The 19,707-nt window shown below is 39.5% G+C and overlaps 1 protein-coding gene across 1 annotated transcript; it reads right to left on the bottom strand.

The window, feature by feature from the left end:
* Window positions 1-1,783: 1,783 nt before the first annotated feature.
* Window positions 1,784-7,252, bottom strand: ABRA (actin binding Rho activating protein). Its single transcript, XM_036378734.1, has 2 exons — window positions 6,501-7,252; window positions 1,784-2,261 (listed from the first exon to the last, which is right to left on the bottom strand). Exons 1-2 carry the CDS (start codon window positions 7,250-7,252, stop codon window positions 1,784-1,786), a joined length of 1,230 nt encoding a protein of 409 aa, XP_036234627.1.
* Window positions 7,253-19,707: the final 12,455 nt, after the last annotated feature.

Below are 19,707 nucleotides of genomic sequence, written 5' to 3'. Positions count from 1 at the left end.
GCTTATATTTTGAAGCAACTTACTGACATTTTACTTTAGTGAATGTGCACATGTATTTTTTTCCTAGTGTGTGGTAAAATAACCCAAGAAATAATTAAGGAGTTCATGTGTTCCTTTGACAACAAAATTTTATCAAGACAATTTAGACAGCTACAAAAGGTCAATATATAAATATGTAAAGAATAAGGTAAGAATATGCAGGTAAAAATTATTATATGTAAGTATTACACTAAGACATCAGTTTTGTAGGTCAGCTTGAGTAGTCTAAGAGATCTCAGGAAAACATTAAATAAGCTCCATTGATTCCATCTTACAATTTTTTCTTCTGTAGAGTCATATAATATAACTATGCCTAAGTATTAATGATTTACATAGATTTAGAAGAGATGTAGTAGTCAGTTCTTGTATCATTAAGTTATAAAATATTTGGTTTATTTATACAGCAAAGCTTCAAACTGGAGTACCTGTACTCATAATAAGACAGCAGTATTTGTTTTATCAGAGACAAGATATTGATACACCTCTACTTCTCTAAGAAGATAGTTGTTTTTTTCAGTTTGAAAGAATATTATGGGGGAAAAAAACACTTCTTTTTCATTACTTGCCCAGGCATCTGCTCTGAAACAAATGCTTTTCCTGTGAAGTACACACATTTTACCAGGATAGCTATTTTTACAGTGGTAGAGGAACTGATCTCTCTAGTCCAGCAAGTAGCAGAGACTTTACAGAGATCTCAGATTTGTAAATAATACAATTTTAAGTCGTAAAACTATTAGTTCATTAGCACCCAGTCCTCTCTAGCATCACCTGGACTGAAATACATTATTTTAGTGACATTGGAATGGCAAATGCTATAAAATTAGGTCAGTATTTCTGTGTAATGTGGAACAACATTTTCCTCAAAGTTATGAATCCTGTCTCTCTTTTTTCACAGAGGTACATTTCAATGGAAGATGATGATGTTAATCACTTTTTTGCTGTATACAAAAGTATACAAGTACCTGGCTAGTTTTTATATGTTACATATTCTTTTTCCCTGTATTTAGAAAAACAGTATCAGCATAGATAATCAGATAAGACATTGCACAACATTACATAGAAGGTATTTTTTAGGTAGCTATCTAATCAAAACATTTTTTATTCATTACATTCCAAACTCCATAAGATTACATATGAAATAATCAAAAAAATTAGTTATATAAATACAATAAATATATAAAACCCCATTTATAAAAAGAATTTTTTATGTCACATGTAAGAGAAAGCTGTGTCAACAGTTGTATCAACAAGAGAATACTGCAGTGATAGTTACATATTGTGCTTGTAAAGAAAACAAATGTATCTTTGATTCTGTATTAAAATAAGGTAATTTTACTTGTGTTTAAATCAATTAATTAGAAAGTGCATGCACAAGAGCATTTTTCAGATCAAAACCTTTGTCTGAGTTTATTTTGTCATTCAGCTTCTGATCTGGCATGTTTCATATTCCTGTAGCTATTTATATTGCTATGGACTTTTATCATCAGCTGCTTATATTCCATATAGCTTTTTCTCCTTATTTTTTATGTAGTAATTAACTTAATTGTCCTGAAAGCATTTCTGGTACAAAATGAAGTCCATTTGGGTGTTTGGGTTTTCATGCACTAGTTATAAAATACATATTTCAAAAAATACACTTTTCTATGTGGTGAACAAGGGAACCTTATGTTCAAAATGTGCAAATGCTAATGGCAAGGGAGAAGAGGAGAAAAGTTTTCCAAAGTTGTTCTGATTATAGCCTAACTTATTTTAATAAAGTAATGATGACATTATCATCTCTTCCTTGCCATAACATTTCTCCTTCAAAGTCCACCAGCCCATGTTTCCTGGCTCTCATGAGAATCCCAACAACCTTATCTGAAATACGAACGTATCTGTCGAAGAGTTCCCCAAAAGTGACTTGGATCTTGCCATCGGGCCGTGGCTTGGCCATGGACTCAATGATGAAGCACATGTCCCTGATCTCCCGGTGGATGTGGGCCTCAGCTCGCTTGGCTCTCTCGGCAGTTTTGGTGCCTTCCTTGGGGCGGCCGTACCCTTCATCCCCTTTGTGCAGGCGCGTGGACATGGCCAGCTCGTGGTCAAACTCCTCGCTGAAGGGGTTCAGCTTCTGCGTTATGATGTGCTGGTCGGCCCATTCCTGCCACCTGTCCTTGAGGCTGTGCACGGCGCTGCATTTCCTGCGCGCCTTGCTCCGCGCCTCCTCGCTCAGCCGGCTGGCGCTGAAAGACACAGAAACACACCTGAGCTTTGCATCTTCTCCTTTCCTGATACAGTTCTGCTGTTTATTGAAATCTGCTGTAACTGGCTTCTGTGGGTTAGGGGCGAGCTGGAATCCACCAGGTGGCACGAGTTCACCACTTCTAAATTAGTTCTCTAGGGGCTGTTTGTCCGCATTCAGTTTGCACACAAAGGCAAGTTCCATGACTACAGCTTTATCCTGTCTACACTACCACCTTCCAGCCCTGCTCTGAGTCTGTTTTCACAAACTTTGTACCAGAATGACTTAATTCTGTAAGGGAACAAAACAGTATGTTGCTGATCACCTGCACTTTCTGTACCTTTGGTCAGTCATGTAGTTCCCCATTCCTGCTTGCTTAGCCAAGCCTGAAGTGTGCCTGCCCTGAGGTTAGAGATTGCTGTAGGTGTGTGACCTGGCTGAAAACAGGAAGGTAGTGCCTAGAAAAATGTCCTCTGTAATAAATGTCAATGGTTATAGCAACAACAAAAACCTAATTGAGTATCATAGTTCTGTCTGTGCTTCTGTATTTGGAATATGATTCTGAACATATATTGAAGTCCAAAATTCACTTCCCATGGGTAGGGTAGAAGCCTGAAAGTGTCAAGGACAAAGGATAAGGAAAGACTTTCAGAGATTTTTTTTCTTTTTTTTATATGTGTAATAGTTCTGGATTACTCCAGACAGACATTCTATCCTCTTGTGGCCAATCTCACATGTTGTGGGGGAGCTATGGATAGTCTGAGCTAGTCATTGTGCTGTCCACGTCCTGTCAATGTATATGTACTGAACTCAGTTGGGACTATGCTGTACTGTGGCTGTGCCAAAGTAATTTGTTTTCTAATATTTTTACTCCCCAAAAGGCTGCTCTGCAACCTTCCCAGTATTGTCAGCTGAATATTAACACCAGAAAATCAAAATGCACTTAGCAAACAGCACACAGGGCTGCAAAGTTGCAGAAAATTCTGTTCCCCCGCTGTTTGGACATTCCTTTGTTTTCTACTAAGCTGGTTGAAATAGAGAATAGGAGTCAGAGAGATGTCCCTAGTTCAGATCAGTGCACCAGAAAGAGGCCAGTACTGGGCAGGGCTATGCTAGGGTAAGAGTTGCAAACACTAAGTGCCAGGGGTAGAAAAAGAACTCAGAGAGCTGCGCTACCTTATTAGCTGTAGAGTTGCCCTAAGATTGGCTTAGCTGTATTGAGGAACTGTGTTTAAAAAGCTCCAAAATACTCTTCCCTATCACTTTGGTGAAAAACTATCAGAAGAATTGAGCATACTGTTGCCAAGTGCACCTTTCTTCTGTGGTGTGACTACAGAGCATCATGAGAGTAGGCAGTGTGTCTGTACCTGTAATTCTGTGTAAATGACTAACAGGTAGGTGTTGGCAGGAAAGCATTAAAATATACTAGTGGGGTAAATCTAGACAATTTGGTTTCCCAAATGCTTCTCTATATAAGCTACTGTCATACAGAGAAAGGGAGAGCTGTGATCCTTTGTCCCTTCACCTGAATTGTGCCTTCATTGTCAGAGGAACTCTGGGCACAGGATTTGGCTATGCAAAGGAATTTGTCTCCTGAAGCCTATGGCTATCTCAAAAGTCACAGAAACCCTGTGCCAGCACAGTCTGAACTCCAGCTGAAGCTCAGATTGTTTCACTAGCTCTCCATGTGGAAGCCATCAGTTAAGGCTGGGGGAAAAAAAATCCTAAGTGAACCAAAATTGCTTTGAAGAAGTGATTCCATCAGTCTCAGTGGAGTTTATGAGTAGATATTGTTATGGAGGGCTTATTCCCCAGCCACAGCCAGCTGCTTCCCCTTCTCTCCAGGGACCATGACCACTGAGAAAGTCCTAGAGCTTCGGTTCCCCAGGTTGAGTGAGAGGAGAGGGGGACTGAGACATCAGGAGGTTGTGCAGTGTTTGTTACTTACTTTAATTTAGTGGTCTAGAATGTATTTCCTCCTTTTTCCACTGAAACTAATTTTCATTTCTAGCAGATTATTATTGCCTTCCTCATCCAAATTATCTTCTCAGTGGTTGAGAAAACCATCTTATCTATCCTTTTGCTTTTATTGTGCCTCACGTGGGCTTGAAAAAAAGCTTACTTTTTTAATGCAGCTTGTAATTTTACCCTTTCTAGTTGCTGAAGTGCTATTTTTGCCATTGTTTAGCTTAATGACAGGTTTAAAACATGAATCGTGTACCCATAGAAGCATTTTTTCGTGTTTCTACTCCACCTACACAAAGGATTGTGCACCCAAAGTGAAGGTTTTGAACTTCTACCCACTCTAAGAAGTGCTTTACATGCAACAATCAACTAAGTTAACCTGTTAACCAGAATGACATCCTAAATGCATTCTGACCTTTTAGGCAAATTAGGTGCATGTAGCATATTTGCCCTATTTCTCTCTGTAGGGGAAAGTATGAATCCCATTTTAATGTTTTGAGTTTCATATCCCGTCTGTTGCATCCTTTTTGCTTCTAATTGTGAACAGAAGAGTCCAGAAGAGTCTCTTATGCCAGTCAACAAGCTGCCTACTAAGGAAGCAACCTTATTCCAGTAAGCAGTGAAGCTGGAAATAATGAAGGTGCTGATGTGAGGAAAACAAAACACTTGTACTGATGCTTTTTTCCTGGAATGTGGAGAGGAAAATAGGAGATATGCTTTAACAACTGTGTACTTATGGCCTTTTTGAAGAAGATTAAACCACATTGAAAGGTTTATAAAAGTAGCAGGCTGAAATATTATGTTCTGAGGCTGTAAAATAAATTTTAAAAAATGAGTAGTTAAAAAAGTTCAGTCCTGATAGCAGCACTGTAAGTGCAGAAAATTAGTTCTGTGTTCAATTTCAGTGGAAGAAAGAGCTGTAAGTAACATAGAGGGTGTTATTTCAATAATTTAGATCACAGTAAATATGGCTAATCAATCTTTTTTCATGGTAGCAGCACTAAAATTATACATATGAGGAAAATACAAGAAAAGTTTAACAGAAGCTAGATAGTTGGTCTACAAGATAGTTGGTTTTATGGAAGCTAGATAGTTGGTTTCTACTATAATAGTTGAAACTGAAAAAATTTGTTTTAATTGAAGTTGTTTACAGATAAGTGCTGCAAATGTATCTTTTTTCCACTGTATATTTGGAATCTTTGTTTTGAGGTCATAACTTCTGTGAAGGATGGTGAACACAGTCCTTGCCAAAAGCAGGTACCAAAAACTTTCAAGCCTAGGTTACTGGGGAGCTTTTTTCACTGGGGCTGTTAACCATTTTCTTCTTACAGGAGCTGACTGCTCAGCTGTACAGCAAAGCATCATTCTAATTCCATTTGAATAGTTAAAATGGCTCTGGGAGTGTGTGTTCAGATAGCTGTGCTTAAAGGTATTGCATGGTTGAAATCCATAAGTGTGTTAGTCACAGTCTAATGGTCATGATAATGCTCATCAGTAGTGAGGTGTAAAACCAAAATAGTGACCATGATACAGCCCTGCCTGTCTGCACAGGGATCACAAAGTCTGTTATGGCATTTTCATCAGTTTTCATCATCAGTGCTGATCCAGTTTTTAATTTCTGAAAATGTGATTGGGATACGTTATGAACTTGGGGTTCAAGATACTGTGGGATTTTCTTTTCTTTGAATTGAGGGATTCCAAATTCATGGAAAGCTTCCAAAGCAGCTTCCAACTTTTGGTAAGAAGTATGTGGAAGTAATTCTTGCTACATTAATTTGGGACATTCTCTTCAAATTGCTCCTGAGAGTATTTACAATTAATGCTAAGCAAAATAATGAATAAGTATTTGGAAATACTACTTGTCAAATATATTCATTTAGACAACATTTGCTGAAATAAATGAGTAGCTAAAGGCTCTTGATGAGGTAAAAGTTGTGATTATGAAACATGGACTGAAGTATTAAGAAATAAGTAGTTAATTTGATGAACTGGTAAATCCAGTGTGAAAATTAAATATAATTAACATGTCCCAAATATAACTTCCTAACTTTTTTCCTAACCTTGTCTTAGGTACATAGTCCGATGTTGTTGAGTAACTACTTAAGCACAGAGTGATAAGTGAAAGGTCTCCTGAATTTTGATTAATTTCTTATAAATCAAGAATAATAGTTTATCTTTGACCACTTCCTACTATCCCCCCACCCCCACCATTTTCCTCATGGAAAGCTGTGCCCCTCTGTCATTTGTGCTGATGTAATGAAGATGCTTTACTTACAGAGATGGGACAGGACGTTTAATCCTCACAGCTGTCACCTCGTGGTCACTGTCCTCCTGCTCGAGCTTGTCCTCTGCTTCCCCATAGCCACTGTCCTGGGCATCCAGGCTGTCATCACGGCACTTCAGCAGCAGCTCTCCCTTGGCCCCATCTTTGCTCTCATCTTCCATCTTCTCCCAGCCCTTGGTCATCTCTGATACTACATTTGAACACTTCCTCCTTATGGTTGAAGGTAATTTGTTGCTAAGAATTTTGTCAATAGCGCTTGATTCTTCTTCGAGTTTGGTCATCTCAGAGCTGCTGTTGTTGTTTTCGAATCTTTCACTGAGGAGGCTGACATCGCCTCCTCGTTCATAGGCTTTGCTGACAACTGTTTTGGTCACCTCTTTGCTTTTAATGCTGAACATTTTGAGATCTTCATCTGATTCCCTTGATTTTTTTTCAGCATCTCTTATTGTCACCGAATCCTTTGCTAAGGATTTTTCATCATCTTTTTCTTGGTCCCTCTTGACGGATGGAATTTGCCATTTTTCAAAGGAACTTTCTTGTACAGGCTGAGCTGATGAGCTTCCTGCAGTGGGGACCCATCCAGAGGGCTCTTGCTCTTGCTTTACATGGTGGTCAGTTGCCCACTGCTGCCAGCCTCGTGCCAAGCTGAAGACCTGGCTGGCCATCCGGATCTTGTGGACAGCCCTTCTCACAGGAGCAGCACTCGGCTTTTCTTCAGGAGCCATGCTGCTGTCTGCTGCCATCCTGGCTTCTCCCCTCCTTCTGCTCAGCACCTTCTGAATGGGCTTCCTGGAGTGAATAATGCCCTCTGAAGAGGGCCACACAGATTTAAATAGAAGCAGGAGCAGTTGATGCCTATGGAAAATATGTGACATGCTTCTCACAAAGATAGAGTATCCTCACTGTTGCAGAAGTCTTTTTTTAAAACACAGGGTTACATTTCATCACAGCAGATGAATGATGCATGATGTAAACAATGTGACACAGACCTGTTCTGGAAATAGTGGGAAAGTAACAGCTCCTTTAGTCCCCCTTCCCTGGGACTGCTGAATTTCCAGTTTGCTGGCAAGGGTCTTCTTCTTTTGGAAATGCAGCACTTGGTTAAGAGAGCCTGATGAGAGTGACTGAAAATGCTAAATGTGAAGGGCTGTCAGTGGCTAGGAACTTTGGCCAGAGTGGACACTTCTCAACATCACAAGAAAATAGTGGCCCTTGTCATGGAGTGTGAAGCCAGAAGCAAGTCATGACTAAGAAATTTTTAGAGGGTTTTTCTAAAAAGATACTGGATTTTTTCTTATTGCTCATGTGTCCAAGGAAATTGAGGTTTGTTAATTTTTTAAAAGGTATTTATGTGTTCTCTTCCCAGTCATTATCTATTAATGTCTCTCTCTTTAGAACGTAGCTTCAGGGGGGCCTGGGAATACTATCATGTTTGGTGTCAGCACCAAGGAAGAGGGAATCACTGTGTCTGGGGATCAGTATAATAAGTCTGACTTGATCAGATGGATGAATGATCTCCAAGTTTTAGGGTTTTGAGAAAATAAAATATAGCCTATTTAATTTCTCACTGCTTTTTCAATAGAGTTATATACAGTATAATTATGTTTACTGTGTACATTATAGAAAAAATCAGTTTTTCTAGGAAACCTTATGATTTGTTCATTCCAGAGGACTTCCTAGAGTGAGTTCATATTCAAAATTGTAAAATTGTTTAGTGAATTGATACATCCATTGTTGCAGGGTAATAAACATTTTTCTGAGATACAGTTCTGTTAGATCTTATTTCTTAGTATAATGTTTCCTAAATAGGAGCGGAAAATGGCATTGCTTTCTCAATCCATCATACCTTGCAGATTACAGATGACCTGTGGCACTTGCCATGTGGTGCTCTGAGGCACTCAGAACTTCAAGGGATTCTGTTGGCTTTGTTGGTGTTACATCAGCAATAAATATGGACTCTCATACTCTGCCTTTTTTTAATCTCTCTGTTAAAGTCTGGGCTGTTTGAAGTAGGTCAGATCATATTTAGCTCTTGATTAATGCTATAAGACTACATCATACCTTTGACTTCCATGTAGAATTCCTCATTAATCTATGGAGTAATTTCCTCTTCAAAACTGATGACATAATGTAAGTTAGTGTTGCTATTAGATATTTACTCATGCTTTTATTTTAGAAAAAAATGTGTCACCTCTGTGTACTGTACAGTCTCAGCTATTGCCCACTGCATCACAGCTGTGCGATGACATTGTGAGATGTACCCATACAATTTTATTAAGGAACATTTGTCACCAGACATTTATTTTGGGGTAATTTTAAGGCTAATCAGGAGTGGGACCTTCTTGTGGTTAGAATTTACATAGGTCCATGCAGGCACATGGGGAAGTGGATGCTCCCTAAAATATAAGGAAGAGGCAAGCAAAACAAAATAATGCACATGCAGAATAGGAGTATTACACCAGTTCATTGTGTCAATCTGTGTGGTTTCTGGAGTGTAAGAGTGGCTGAGGCTTCAAGAATGAGCTGAAAGCTAAATACAGATAAAGGGTCAGGCCAAGGAAGGAGTGCAGTGAAACAAGGAGCTGTGGAAGGACAATCCTGGAGCATAAGGCAATCATTGATCCCTGCTAAAAGGCAGGGTCAGCTCCACCTCCGTGTGTCCTGGGTGGATCCTTTTTTATCTGCTCTTAAAGACTACCAGGAGTAGATACTCCCCACTGTCTAGGGAATCTATCCCACTGGTTAATTGGCTGTATTTTGCAATCAAAGGCCCCTTGAACACTTGTGTTCTCATACAATATTTGCAAGTAGTTACATTGAAATTCATGGCACTGAAAAATAATTGCATTCCTGAGGAATGTTTAGAAATTGCAGCGCATTTCAAAGAAGTTGTTAATATAGAAACGGCTGTGTTTTTTTCTAACAGACTTGACCTTAGTATAGTGGTCATAGTCCTACAATCTTAATGCTTACATAGTTTAGATAAATTACAATAAAAGATTACAGACTAATGAAAACCACCAAGATTACAGATCTCAGCTACTATTAAATCCATGTTGCAGAACGACAATATGTTAAACAAATGTTTAGTTTAAATTGGTCACTATATTAAGCTGTAGTGTTACCACAGACTTGTCCAAAGTGCCAGTGAAACTTTGATATAATTATTCTGAGGATAACTATCTTTATAATTCTTAATTTTAGGGCATACAATGATGTTGCCTTGAATGTGTTGAATGTTGTCTCATTTTATATGGTAGTGCTGCCAGCAAGAAGTTAATTATAAATTATGTCCAAATCATCCAGTGATATTCATGCTTCATGTGTTGTTTACTTTGCAAATGTTTTATTGCAGTAAGGCTAGAATTTATTACTTCATGATTTAAAGTTTTTATTCTTAATGAGATAACCAGCCAAGGTTACATTTCTGCATGTCATTTCCCTACTGTGACTTTCACAAGGCAATAGCCAGCCCTAAAGGCACAGGTATGTTTTAGGCAGGCTGGACCCAAACACATTTTCTGTGTGCCTTCCACACATCACAAGGTCACAAAATGCACTCTAAATGCTTAGAAAGGCTGTGTGAGGGTGACTGTCACAGTCTTTCACAAGTTCAGCAACTATCCTTGAGGCCAGAGAGGAGGGACCATTTCTTGCAGAAGATCTATGGGAGAAAAGGTAATTGGAGAAAGTATTAACTTTGATGAGCAATCTTGACACATGCTGAAGTTGTAAATTCCCTTTTCCCTTGACCCTGGCTGCCTAAACTCCTGTGATTTAATTTCTTTGACACCTTTAGACAAGTCTACACATGTACCTAAGACCTTGTTGCTGCTTGTGGATTGGTGCATTGTACATAATATCCCTGACTTCCTGAATCCAAAGTTGTGAAGGACTAGCTGAGGGACTGCCAGTGTCAGAGATAAAAGTTTTTGCTGTGTGATGGTTTGGTTTTGTTTTCCCCCCAGATGGATTTTTCCCTCTATGGTTATAAACTGTTTAAAAATCCTTTAATTTTCTCTTTGCTGTAGAAGACTAACAGTGTCTGGGAGATCAGTATGCCATCAAATGATTTTTGTTTTGTTTAAGGATGATTAATTTTAAAGGTAGAACTGTATCCTTCATACATTACCTTGTCAGATACTGACGTAATTTATTCAATGTTTTTGATTCCAAGGAATTTAATTTTGAACCAATTGTAAGTGTATGAAAGATGCTGTCTTCCTCCCCAGAGTTAGTGGTGAATAACAAAAACAAGATGTGTTTCTTTCCTAAGTATAACCAGCTGTCATTTATCAGGAATCTCAGGAATTCTTCTCACCATGACACAGTTAAAGTACATTGTATCATAACATCATACATTGCCAGTTATCACAGGAAACCTGTAAAAAGAGGTAGAGTGTGGGATTTCCTTATTTTTAGAGTTCACATCAAACAAATTCCTTCTAACAACAGCAACTGTGAGCAACTGTGTCTCATTCAGCATGCAGCTCCATGGACAATCCAGATGTCTGAGCTCCAAGAAATGGATGCTCCTGAGCCTTTGGACTGGGTTGTGTTGAGCCATTAACTGAAAAAAGTTTATGCATTCATTGGTGCAGTTCCTTATAGTTGCATCCTATATCTGGCCACAGCCTTTTTTGTTTAACTGAAATTGTGTTGTACTGAGAAATTAGCCCTGTGTAATAATTACATGGAATTTTGAGTTTGCATTTGATTATATGTCATCAGGATTCAACTGTATGAGAGATCAGGGCTTATCCATGACCTAGCATGGCATCACTGCTCTGTGAAGAAAATAAATCCAACAAACTGCCAAGAAAACCCTGGTCAGAACCCAGCCTGACAGAGTCTTAGTTGTGGAAGGGTAATGGGGAGAGGGAAGATGCACTACCCAGTAGCAGCAGCTGCAGCGATTTGTGGAGTGCAGCCCCAAAGGTCCTCTCCCCCCGATTTTAATGCAAGCCACCCAGGTAATAGAAAACAGCCCTGCAGATTCTCAATTGGCCAAAGATGAGATCTCAGCATAATTTTTCACTGCAGTCTGGTAGAGAGACCTGGCTGTTAGAGCTGTCACAAACCCAATTCAGGACGGGTTTACATGCATCCATGGATCTTCAAGTTCCTGCCCAAGCTCTGCTACTCAAGTGACAAAACTCTTCACTGTCTTGTAAAGTTGTCCTCACATTTCAGAAGATGAAAACTAAGACTGGGATATGGAGCCTTAAAGCTCTTTGGCATACTTTTCCTACTTTTACATATAGCGACCACAGCTTTTTTTGGAGTCAGATGCGTGCAAAAAATCCATTCAAGTTTAATCAAATTTATAGGGGAAAGGGAAGAAGAGGTAAGACCACATGCCTTTAGTCCCATTTTACCTTTGAGCATAAATACAACTCTTATTTGAATAACTATAGTAAATGAACAGAAACAAGTAACAAGCAGCAATGAAGCAATTTTGTTTAAAAATCTAAGCAAACACTTGCAGGAAATCATTTGCATCAGGCATTTAGTTCTACTTGCATTATGAAGGAATTTCTGAAGATCATTTAAACAAGATAGCCATTGAAATAAATCCAAAAATATGTTGCTATTCAAGCTTATATTGAACATATCTATTTGTCAGTGAATGGTTATCCTTTTCTGATAAGAATATTATGTAATTTAATTTTGTGGTTCCAACTTGCTGACGTATCTTAGTTTAAAGTTTACCTAGAAATAGTCCTATGGCTTTGAGAATATGGCCTTTTTGCTGCTATTGAAATCTGAGAAGAGCACTGGATACGAGGAATTGAAAGTCTTCACATAACTTTGCAATACAAGACGGATGGGAGGCATACCAGAATAGGAGAACTCGAAATCTGACACCTGGATGTAACGTGAGAGATGATAAATGTATTTTACATGTCTAAAAGAAAGAAATCACAAGTAAAAAAATAAATAAAAGCACAGTTCTGTGTAGTCAAAATATGTTACAAAAAAGAGATGAGGCATAATCAAATCAGTGTTCTCCAGGTTTTAACAAGGCAGTGCTTCCATGCATTGTGGCTTTTATTTTTCAGGGTAATACTAACTGCATGTTTCTGCTAATGGCTGTTTCTCAGATTTCAAGGTGGCAAATGTGAGAAGAAAATAGAATTTTCACAATTTAAAAAAAAATTCCTGTGGAACTGGACAGTGTCCAGTTAATTAGAGCAGTGCAAATCAGACCTGAATGAACCACCTCATAAGTGTTTGGTTTATCACTAGTCTGTTTAAAGTGCATTTACTTCCAATTATCACTGCATGTGCATCGCTTGGTTCTTCTGTATTGTCTTTACAGTCTACTATATTTATTAGCATATTTAAATCTGCCATTAAAAAGTATAAACATAAACAGGTGTGGACCCACTATGAGTTTTTGGAAGGATCATTGAAAATTTACATTTGTACTTCTAATAGAGTTAATAGTTATTGTCTTTACATTATAAGTATTGCTACTTAAAAAAAAAATCTTAGTTTCTAAAATTATGTTTTGAGAATGCAGTGGAAAACAGACTGCAAATTTTAGGAAATATGTTTGAATGCAGAAAAATATATACAAAAAAGAAAAAAATCATAAAAATTTGAGTCTGACTATAATATAAATGCAATGAATATAATATAATATTCATTATAATATAAATGCAATATTTCATTTTTTGCTTTAACGTGTAATTCAGAATCAGTCTCAGAACTCAGGAAACAAGCTTCAGTATAATTTTGGTATTTTATTGCGAAGATTTTTTAATATTTACTGAGGGAAATACCTTGAATTAGGTAAATACTGCATTTCTGTTTTAATCTATCAATTGGCTAAAGCAATTAGCATATTTTCAATGCCTCAGTCAAAATCCTGCTCAGCTCTTTTGTTATTCCATATTCTGGAAGACCCTGACACAAAGGATTGTTTGAAACAATTGATGTTGCAGCTCGGATTTGGAGGTATCCACAGAAAAAAGCAGGAATCCTCTTGACTAATTAATTGTGTTTTTTCTTGCAGTGTGGGGGATCTCATTCTAAAGGTGATAGCAGCGTGCTGAAGCCATAACCTGTGACTGGTTCTTGACCTTTGGGCAACGCGGATGAATCCTCGTGGGTGCCGTTGGCTCTGCCGGCTCCCCGCTATCACATTCCCCTGCCACAGGCAGGGCAGACCCTTCTTTATTGGCTCTCACTCGGCCACCAGCTGCTCTCACAGCGTGCAGCTGTGTTGCTGTTAGCACAGGCAGACCCCTGGCTTTGAGGGAAGTCTGGTGCCCAGCCTGCAGAGGAGCGCTGCTCTCTGGAGCTGCTTGCCTGAGCCCTGTTGACTTTAGGTGTCAAGAAGTGAGTGATGGGAATTGCTGGAAGATCATGTGATATTTACAGTGCTGCATGGATATTTCCTTGGCTCATGACTAAGCTTCAGTTGCCAAAGAAGCTTATGAAGAGCTGGCAATGAAGAGCTGAGAGGCCCAATGGTGGGCCTAGCTTTCATCATAAACTTCTAAACCATATTAGACTAAATTCCATACCTACCTCATTTTAAAATTATGCTTCAGACATGTGCCTTACTTCTCACATGATGCAATAGTAATTAACAGGCCATGATAATGGGGTAAAATTCTTTGCAAAAAGAAGCTGAGAGTAGAGGAGTGGGAGCTTGAGGTCATTATTTAAAACTGCTCATCATTTGATTTGCAGTATGGGAGCAAGCTATGCATTCTTCTTGGATACAAGGATATCTAATTGCTAGTAGCAGCACCCAAACTGGAATGAGCTGTTCTGGGAAGCAGTGAGAAGTATCTACTCACTTTTGTCATCAACTTGATCTTCTAATTGTGTGGCTACCTCATGCTTCAGCACAGAGAGAACTATGCCTGTTAATGCAGTGAATGACTTAGTGACCCAAAATACAGATCAGTGTACTAACAGTGATTTTGAGGGAAAAATCAACTTCCTTCTCCCCTTCGCTTGACTGAACCAAGACAATATCCCTTACAATGGTGTGAGCCATTTCAGCACAGAAAATTTGAGAAGGTGGCAAATTTTCAAAGGTGCTTTTTGATATTTGAAAATATGTGACTGGTCAGCTTGAAGCATTTTGCTTCTCAGGTGGGTAACCTGATTGTAGCTCTCACTGGACTGGTGACCTGGACCTTCCTAGCTCTTTCCCTGCATCACTAGTCACTGCTGAATTAATCCAGTCTTGTATATCCCAGGAGATTTGTAGGCTTGGAATTTCAGTGAACACTAACAAAATCAGTATTATCACCAACTGCTTTCTTAGATTTTCTACCTATTTTCTTAAAATAAAGGAGAAACACATGTTTGCATTTGAAGAGTACTATGGTACTCACATGACTTGACTGGATATAGTGATTTTGGGCCAATTGCATTTTACTTTTTTCTCTGTGGGACCTGCTAAGGTTTGTGGCAGAGGTCAATGGATCTTTCCCTGAGGGCTTAACAGGTTTCCCAATATAATAACAGTATCAGAATTTTAAATCAGTTGAAAGTAACCTATTTTTGCTCTTTTCTTAGCCATATAATCGCCAATAATTTTTTGTTGCTGTTGAAATTACTGCAATGTATCAATAGCGGTCCTATTTCCCTCTTGGTATTTCTCTTCAGATAGTGATTTATAAAGTTCCAGGTTTACTTAAAAAAAGAAGGAGGAAGTGATTGGGAGGTTTTGAATGGTGGGAAAGATAATAAAGATAAAATCTTCTCGTCATACCTTTGAAACCCATGGGAATCACACGAGAAGCATTTCAGTGAGTGGAATCCACAGGCAAAGGCTGGTATGAGAAAAAGTAGTGAGCAGGGGTGTGTACTTATCTAAGGCCTCTCCTATTTTGAGAGTTGAATAATAAAAAGGATACAGTTTACTCAAGCCCCAGGGATACAGTTTTCCACATAATTTGCAGCCTAGGAAGAATCCTTCCCAGGAAGTAGATCTGCTGTGTATACATTAAAAGTGCAATTAAAAGAGTTGGGGGTAGGAAGAACATTTCTCATTGTCGTTGTTTAGGAGGTACTTGTTATGAGGTACATCAAGGGTACTTTCTCCTGAGATTGCATGGGGGACACCCTGCTGTGATGAACCCTTGGGGCAGCTCCTGCCCATCCACCACCACTCCCCTGGAGTGCCCAATGCCCCTATGGAGTGCACAGTGCTCCCTTGGAGTGCACAGTGCCCCTGTGGAGTGCCAAGTGCCTCTATGGAGTGCACAGTGCCCCTAAGGAGTGCACAGTGCCCCTGTGGAATGCACAGTGCCCCTGTGGAGTGCCCAGTACCCCCATGGAGTGCACAGTGCCCCTGTGGAGTGCACAGTGCCCCTGTGGAATGCACAGTGTCCCTGTGGAGTGCACAGTGCCCCTGTGGAGTGCCCAGTACCCCCATGGAGTGCACAGTGCTCCCTTGGAGTGCACAGTGCTCCCTTTGAGTGCACAGTGCCCCTCTGGAATGCAGTGCTCCCTTGGAGTGCCAAGTGCCCCTATGGAGTGCACAGTGCTCCCTTGGAGTGCACAGTGCTCCCTTGGAGTGCACAGTGCCCCTGTGGAGTGCCCAGTACCCCCATGGAGTGCACAGTGCCCCCATGGAGTGCACAGTGCCCCTATGGAGTGTACAATGTTCCCATGGAGTGTACAATATTCCCTGGAGAGTACAGTGTTCCCATGGAGCATTCAATACTGCCACAGAGTGCTCCATGCTTTGGCACCTGGAGCAGGTTCTCCCACTGGTGCTGCTCACAATTCTTGTGCTGTGCCAGCGAGACTGGGTCCATGGAGAGGCCAGGAAGCTGAGCAGTGCTGCCGGAGACTGCCTGCCCACAGCACCCAGAGCAGAGTCCAGGATGCCAGGCAATGAAGGGCTTTAAAGAGTGTCATGGGAAGAGTCAGATACCCAGAGAAGGGCTCTGCAACAACTCAAAGGGAGGAGGCCTTCTTATGTTGTTTATTAGTGAGAATTTGTGATCCTGGAATGTTTATGGGAATAATCCTTGGTAGTAAATAAAGTAGGTTAACAATGCAGAGGAATGTCTAAGGGAACATTTGATTTCTATGACTGAGCATAGTTTTACCTAACTTTATCTAATCTTCAGTAAATTATTGTACTGAACCATTCCATCTTCCATATTTGTGCAGTTGGCTCTAGATCAGGATGGTTCCTTGACATTTATTAAACACAGACCAGAGACTACAGTCCATCTATGGAACAGTACTTTTTTGGAAGTTGCAGTACTAGACACAGATCAAAGTGCTGTAGTTCTCTTATTTTAATTTTTTTTCCTACATGAAAAACACACTGGATGTCTTACTTTAGGCATATTTAATGTTTTAGTACAAAAAGCTGTTCAAATCTAGGGAAATCTGAAAGAATCAGATTCTAACATCTACTGCTGCTGATTAAGGCTTATTACACAGGGAATTGCAATGGCACTAGTGAGTGCACTGGCAAGATAAGTGATTTTCATCTGATCCAATGAAGGGTGGTGGTCTATCAAATGAAGAAAAAACTATTGTAATTGAGCTACAGAAATCTCTTGTTACTGGGACTGGAAGATATGCACAAGTGTGGACAAACCAGATGATGAAGGACATGGAATGGAATTCAAGGTTCTGGCTGCCCAGGCTAGAGTGCAGAATTAATGATGACAGTGATGAATGCACATACCACATACTTACACAAAGGTAAACAGTCACTGTGTAATCACCCAAATAAATCTGAATACATGATCAGTGTTTCTTTGAGTGTTGGATGGATTTTCCCTGTGAAACACGTGATACATATTCCTATATAAATTTTAGGAAAGTGCTTCTCCTGCTCATTTGGCAACTGCTAACTTTAATGTGTTTAAGAATAACAGTGGCAGCAGTTTTAAAAGTATCTCAGTGACACTGAAAATCAGAGAAACATCAATGTATCATGAGTTAGTTTTAGAAATTCTTCATAGGTTAATGTGAATTAATTCCTACCCACTCCATCCTAACAAAAAGTTGTCTGTCTTTACTGTCATGAAAAATCCTGAGCATTTGCCATAGAACATTTATATGCATGCCTAAATCTAGAAGGACTTTAATCACAGAATCAGAATCACAGAATAACAAAATGTGTCAGGTTGGAAGGGACTACCACAGTGGAGCATCTGGTCCAACATCCCTGCTCAAGCAGGGTCATCCTGGAGTACATGACACAGGATTGCATCTAGAAGGTTCTTGAATATTTCCAGTGAGGGAGATTCCACAACCTCTCTGGGCAAAATCTTTCATCAAAATAAAGCTCTTGATCCAAGGGTTACTCAGGCACTTCTGTAAATGAAAATGCAGTAGCTTCTCTCGGAGAGAATTTGTAAGAAGCACATGAAGCTCTGAAGCAATAGCCAGAAGACTTCTCTGCCAAATTCACACCGACTTTGTGTTTAATGTTTCACATCCTGTATGAGACTAGGACAGAACAAGAAGCAAAGGTCCTTGTGACTGTTTTAACTTTGAACATGACACCAAGGGTTGCAGAAGAAATAGTAACAGGGTAAAGATACCAGCATTGATCCAGAGCCTTCCTACTGGATCAGATAGAAATGTTCTGCTGCTAATGAGCAGTGTGTGTAACTTCCATGAGCACAGAGCTATCACCTCCCTCTGTTTGCACATTAGTATTGTCTATCTTTGCTCCTGTTTGATATCTTCCTACAGCTTAGCTCTTTTCTACACTTCAGCTGCTTTCTGAACAAGGGAATTTACATTGCTTAGGTAGGGCTAGTTCATATAATTGCATGACTGCAATAAACCTCAAGTGTCACTTCAAACACATAACTTATAGTTTTCTTGCTGAAATTTTGGATGGTAAATGAATTCTCGGGTTAAATTTCCTTCACTGTCTGTCCCACATCTGTATTATTAGACCATTAAGTCATCTCAAAAACATAGGTAATCCCTTCTAAGTGTGACTGTCTTTAAAAAAAAGATGCTGACCTCCAAGCCAATGTAAATAGATCATTTATAGAAATAAATAAATTAATGTTGGAGCCAGACTTGTTCCAAATTCTTCAGTGAGTGGAGACTTGGACATAATTGAGAGATCAAGAGTCATGAGGTTAATGAGGTCATGCTGCCAGGGCCTGGTCTGGGTTTAGTATAGCATGAAAGACTCAGCTCTGATCTGACTGGCACGGTCACTTAGCAGCAATGCCTTCCCACCACGGCTCTGTTGGGAAACCTGAAACCACCCTGGGTCAGCCCTCTGTGCTGCGTGACGCCCCAGAAGACGCACGTTCCTCTGCACATGAAACCACTTAACCACCTCCCTCCATGGCTTTTGTAAAAGGGGCTATCAAGAAGAAAGAGGGGCTAATAAAGCTTCTCCTTTTTAAATATGGGTGGACTGTTGAACTCACCTAAAAAGATTGCCAGAATAGTAGCAAATAGCATTTGATAATTCTTACTAACTATCCACTAGCTGTATTTGAAGTATATTAAATGCCATGTTTACATTGCACATTAAGAAGAGCTCTTACAGTCAATAGCTCTTATCTGAATGATGGGAAAGGTGAATCTCCTGCTGCTGAATGCTTTATGACAGCTGACCAGTATCAGTACAGACAACTGCTATCAACATTTTTTTATTGTTGATGTTCTCAGGGTAGTGTGTGATAACCTCAGATAAAAAGAATAATGGCTTGTTGTAAAACATTGTTGTCCCTGTGCACTGAACGAGGACAAGTTTCTGTGGAAGGTGGACAAAGTTCCTGGGTGGAGAGAGATGCCTGGGGCAGGAGGGGAGCAGGTCTCCAAAAGCACAGCTCTTTTTTATTTTTGTAAAGTAGTACCCCTAATACTGTACTGCAACAAAAGTGGTGTCTCGCATGCCACAAAGCATATTGCAGTTTACTAGAAAATTTTCTATGGACCACCTTCTTTATTGAAATATAAAGTTATAGAAAACCCAAAAGTTTCTTGAAAACATTTCAGTCTCAACAAAGTTCTGACAAAACATTTCAGAATTTCATCTTTTGTTGCCACATAAGACCTTTCACCTGCACCCTCCGAAACCCAAAGAGCTTGCAAGGAAAAACAGAAAACAGATTGCAAAAATTTAAAACTTTTCCCTTTCAAAGTTTGAAAATGGAAAATATTACAGTTCATTTTTTTATTTTTATTTAATAATTTACTGTATGTAATATTAAATGTAACC

This window comes from Molothrus ater, chromosome 1, assembly GCF_012460135.2.
Source record: "Molothrus ater isolate BHLD 08-10-18 breed brown headed cowbird chromosome 1, BPBGC_Mater_1.1, whole genome shotgun sequence".
Taxonomy (NCBI): domain Eukaryota; kingdom Metazoa; phylum Chordata; class Aves; order Passeriformes; family Icteridae; genus Molothrus; species Molothrus ater.
This window is presented reverse-complemented; position numbering and strand designations above follow the sequence as displayed.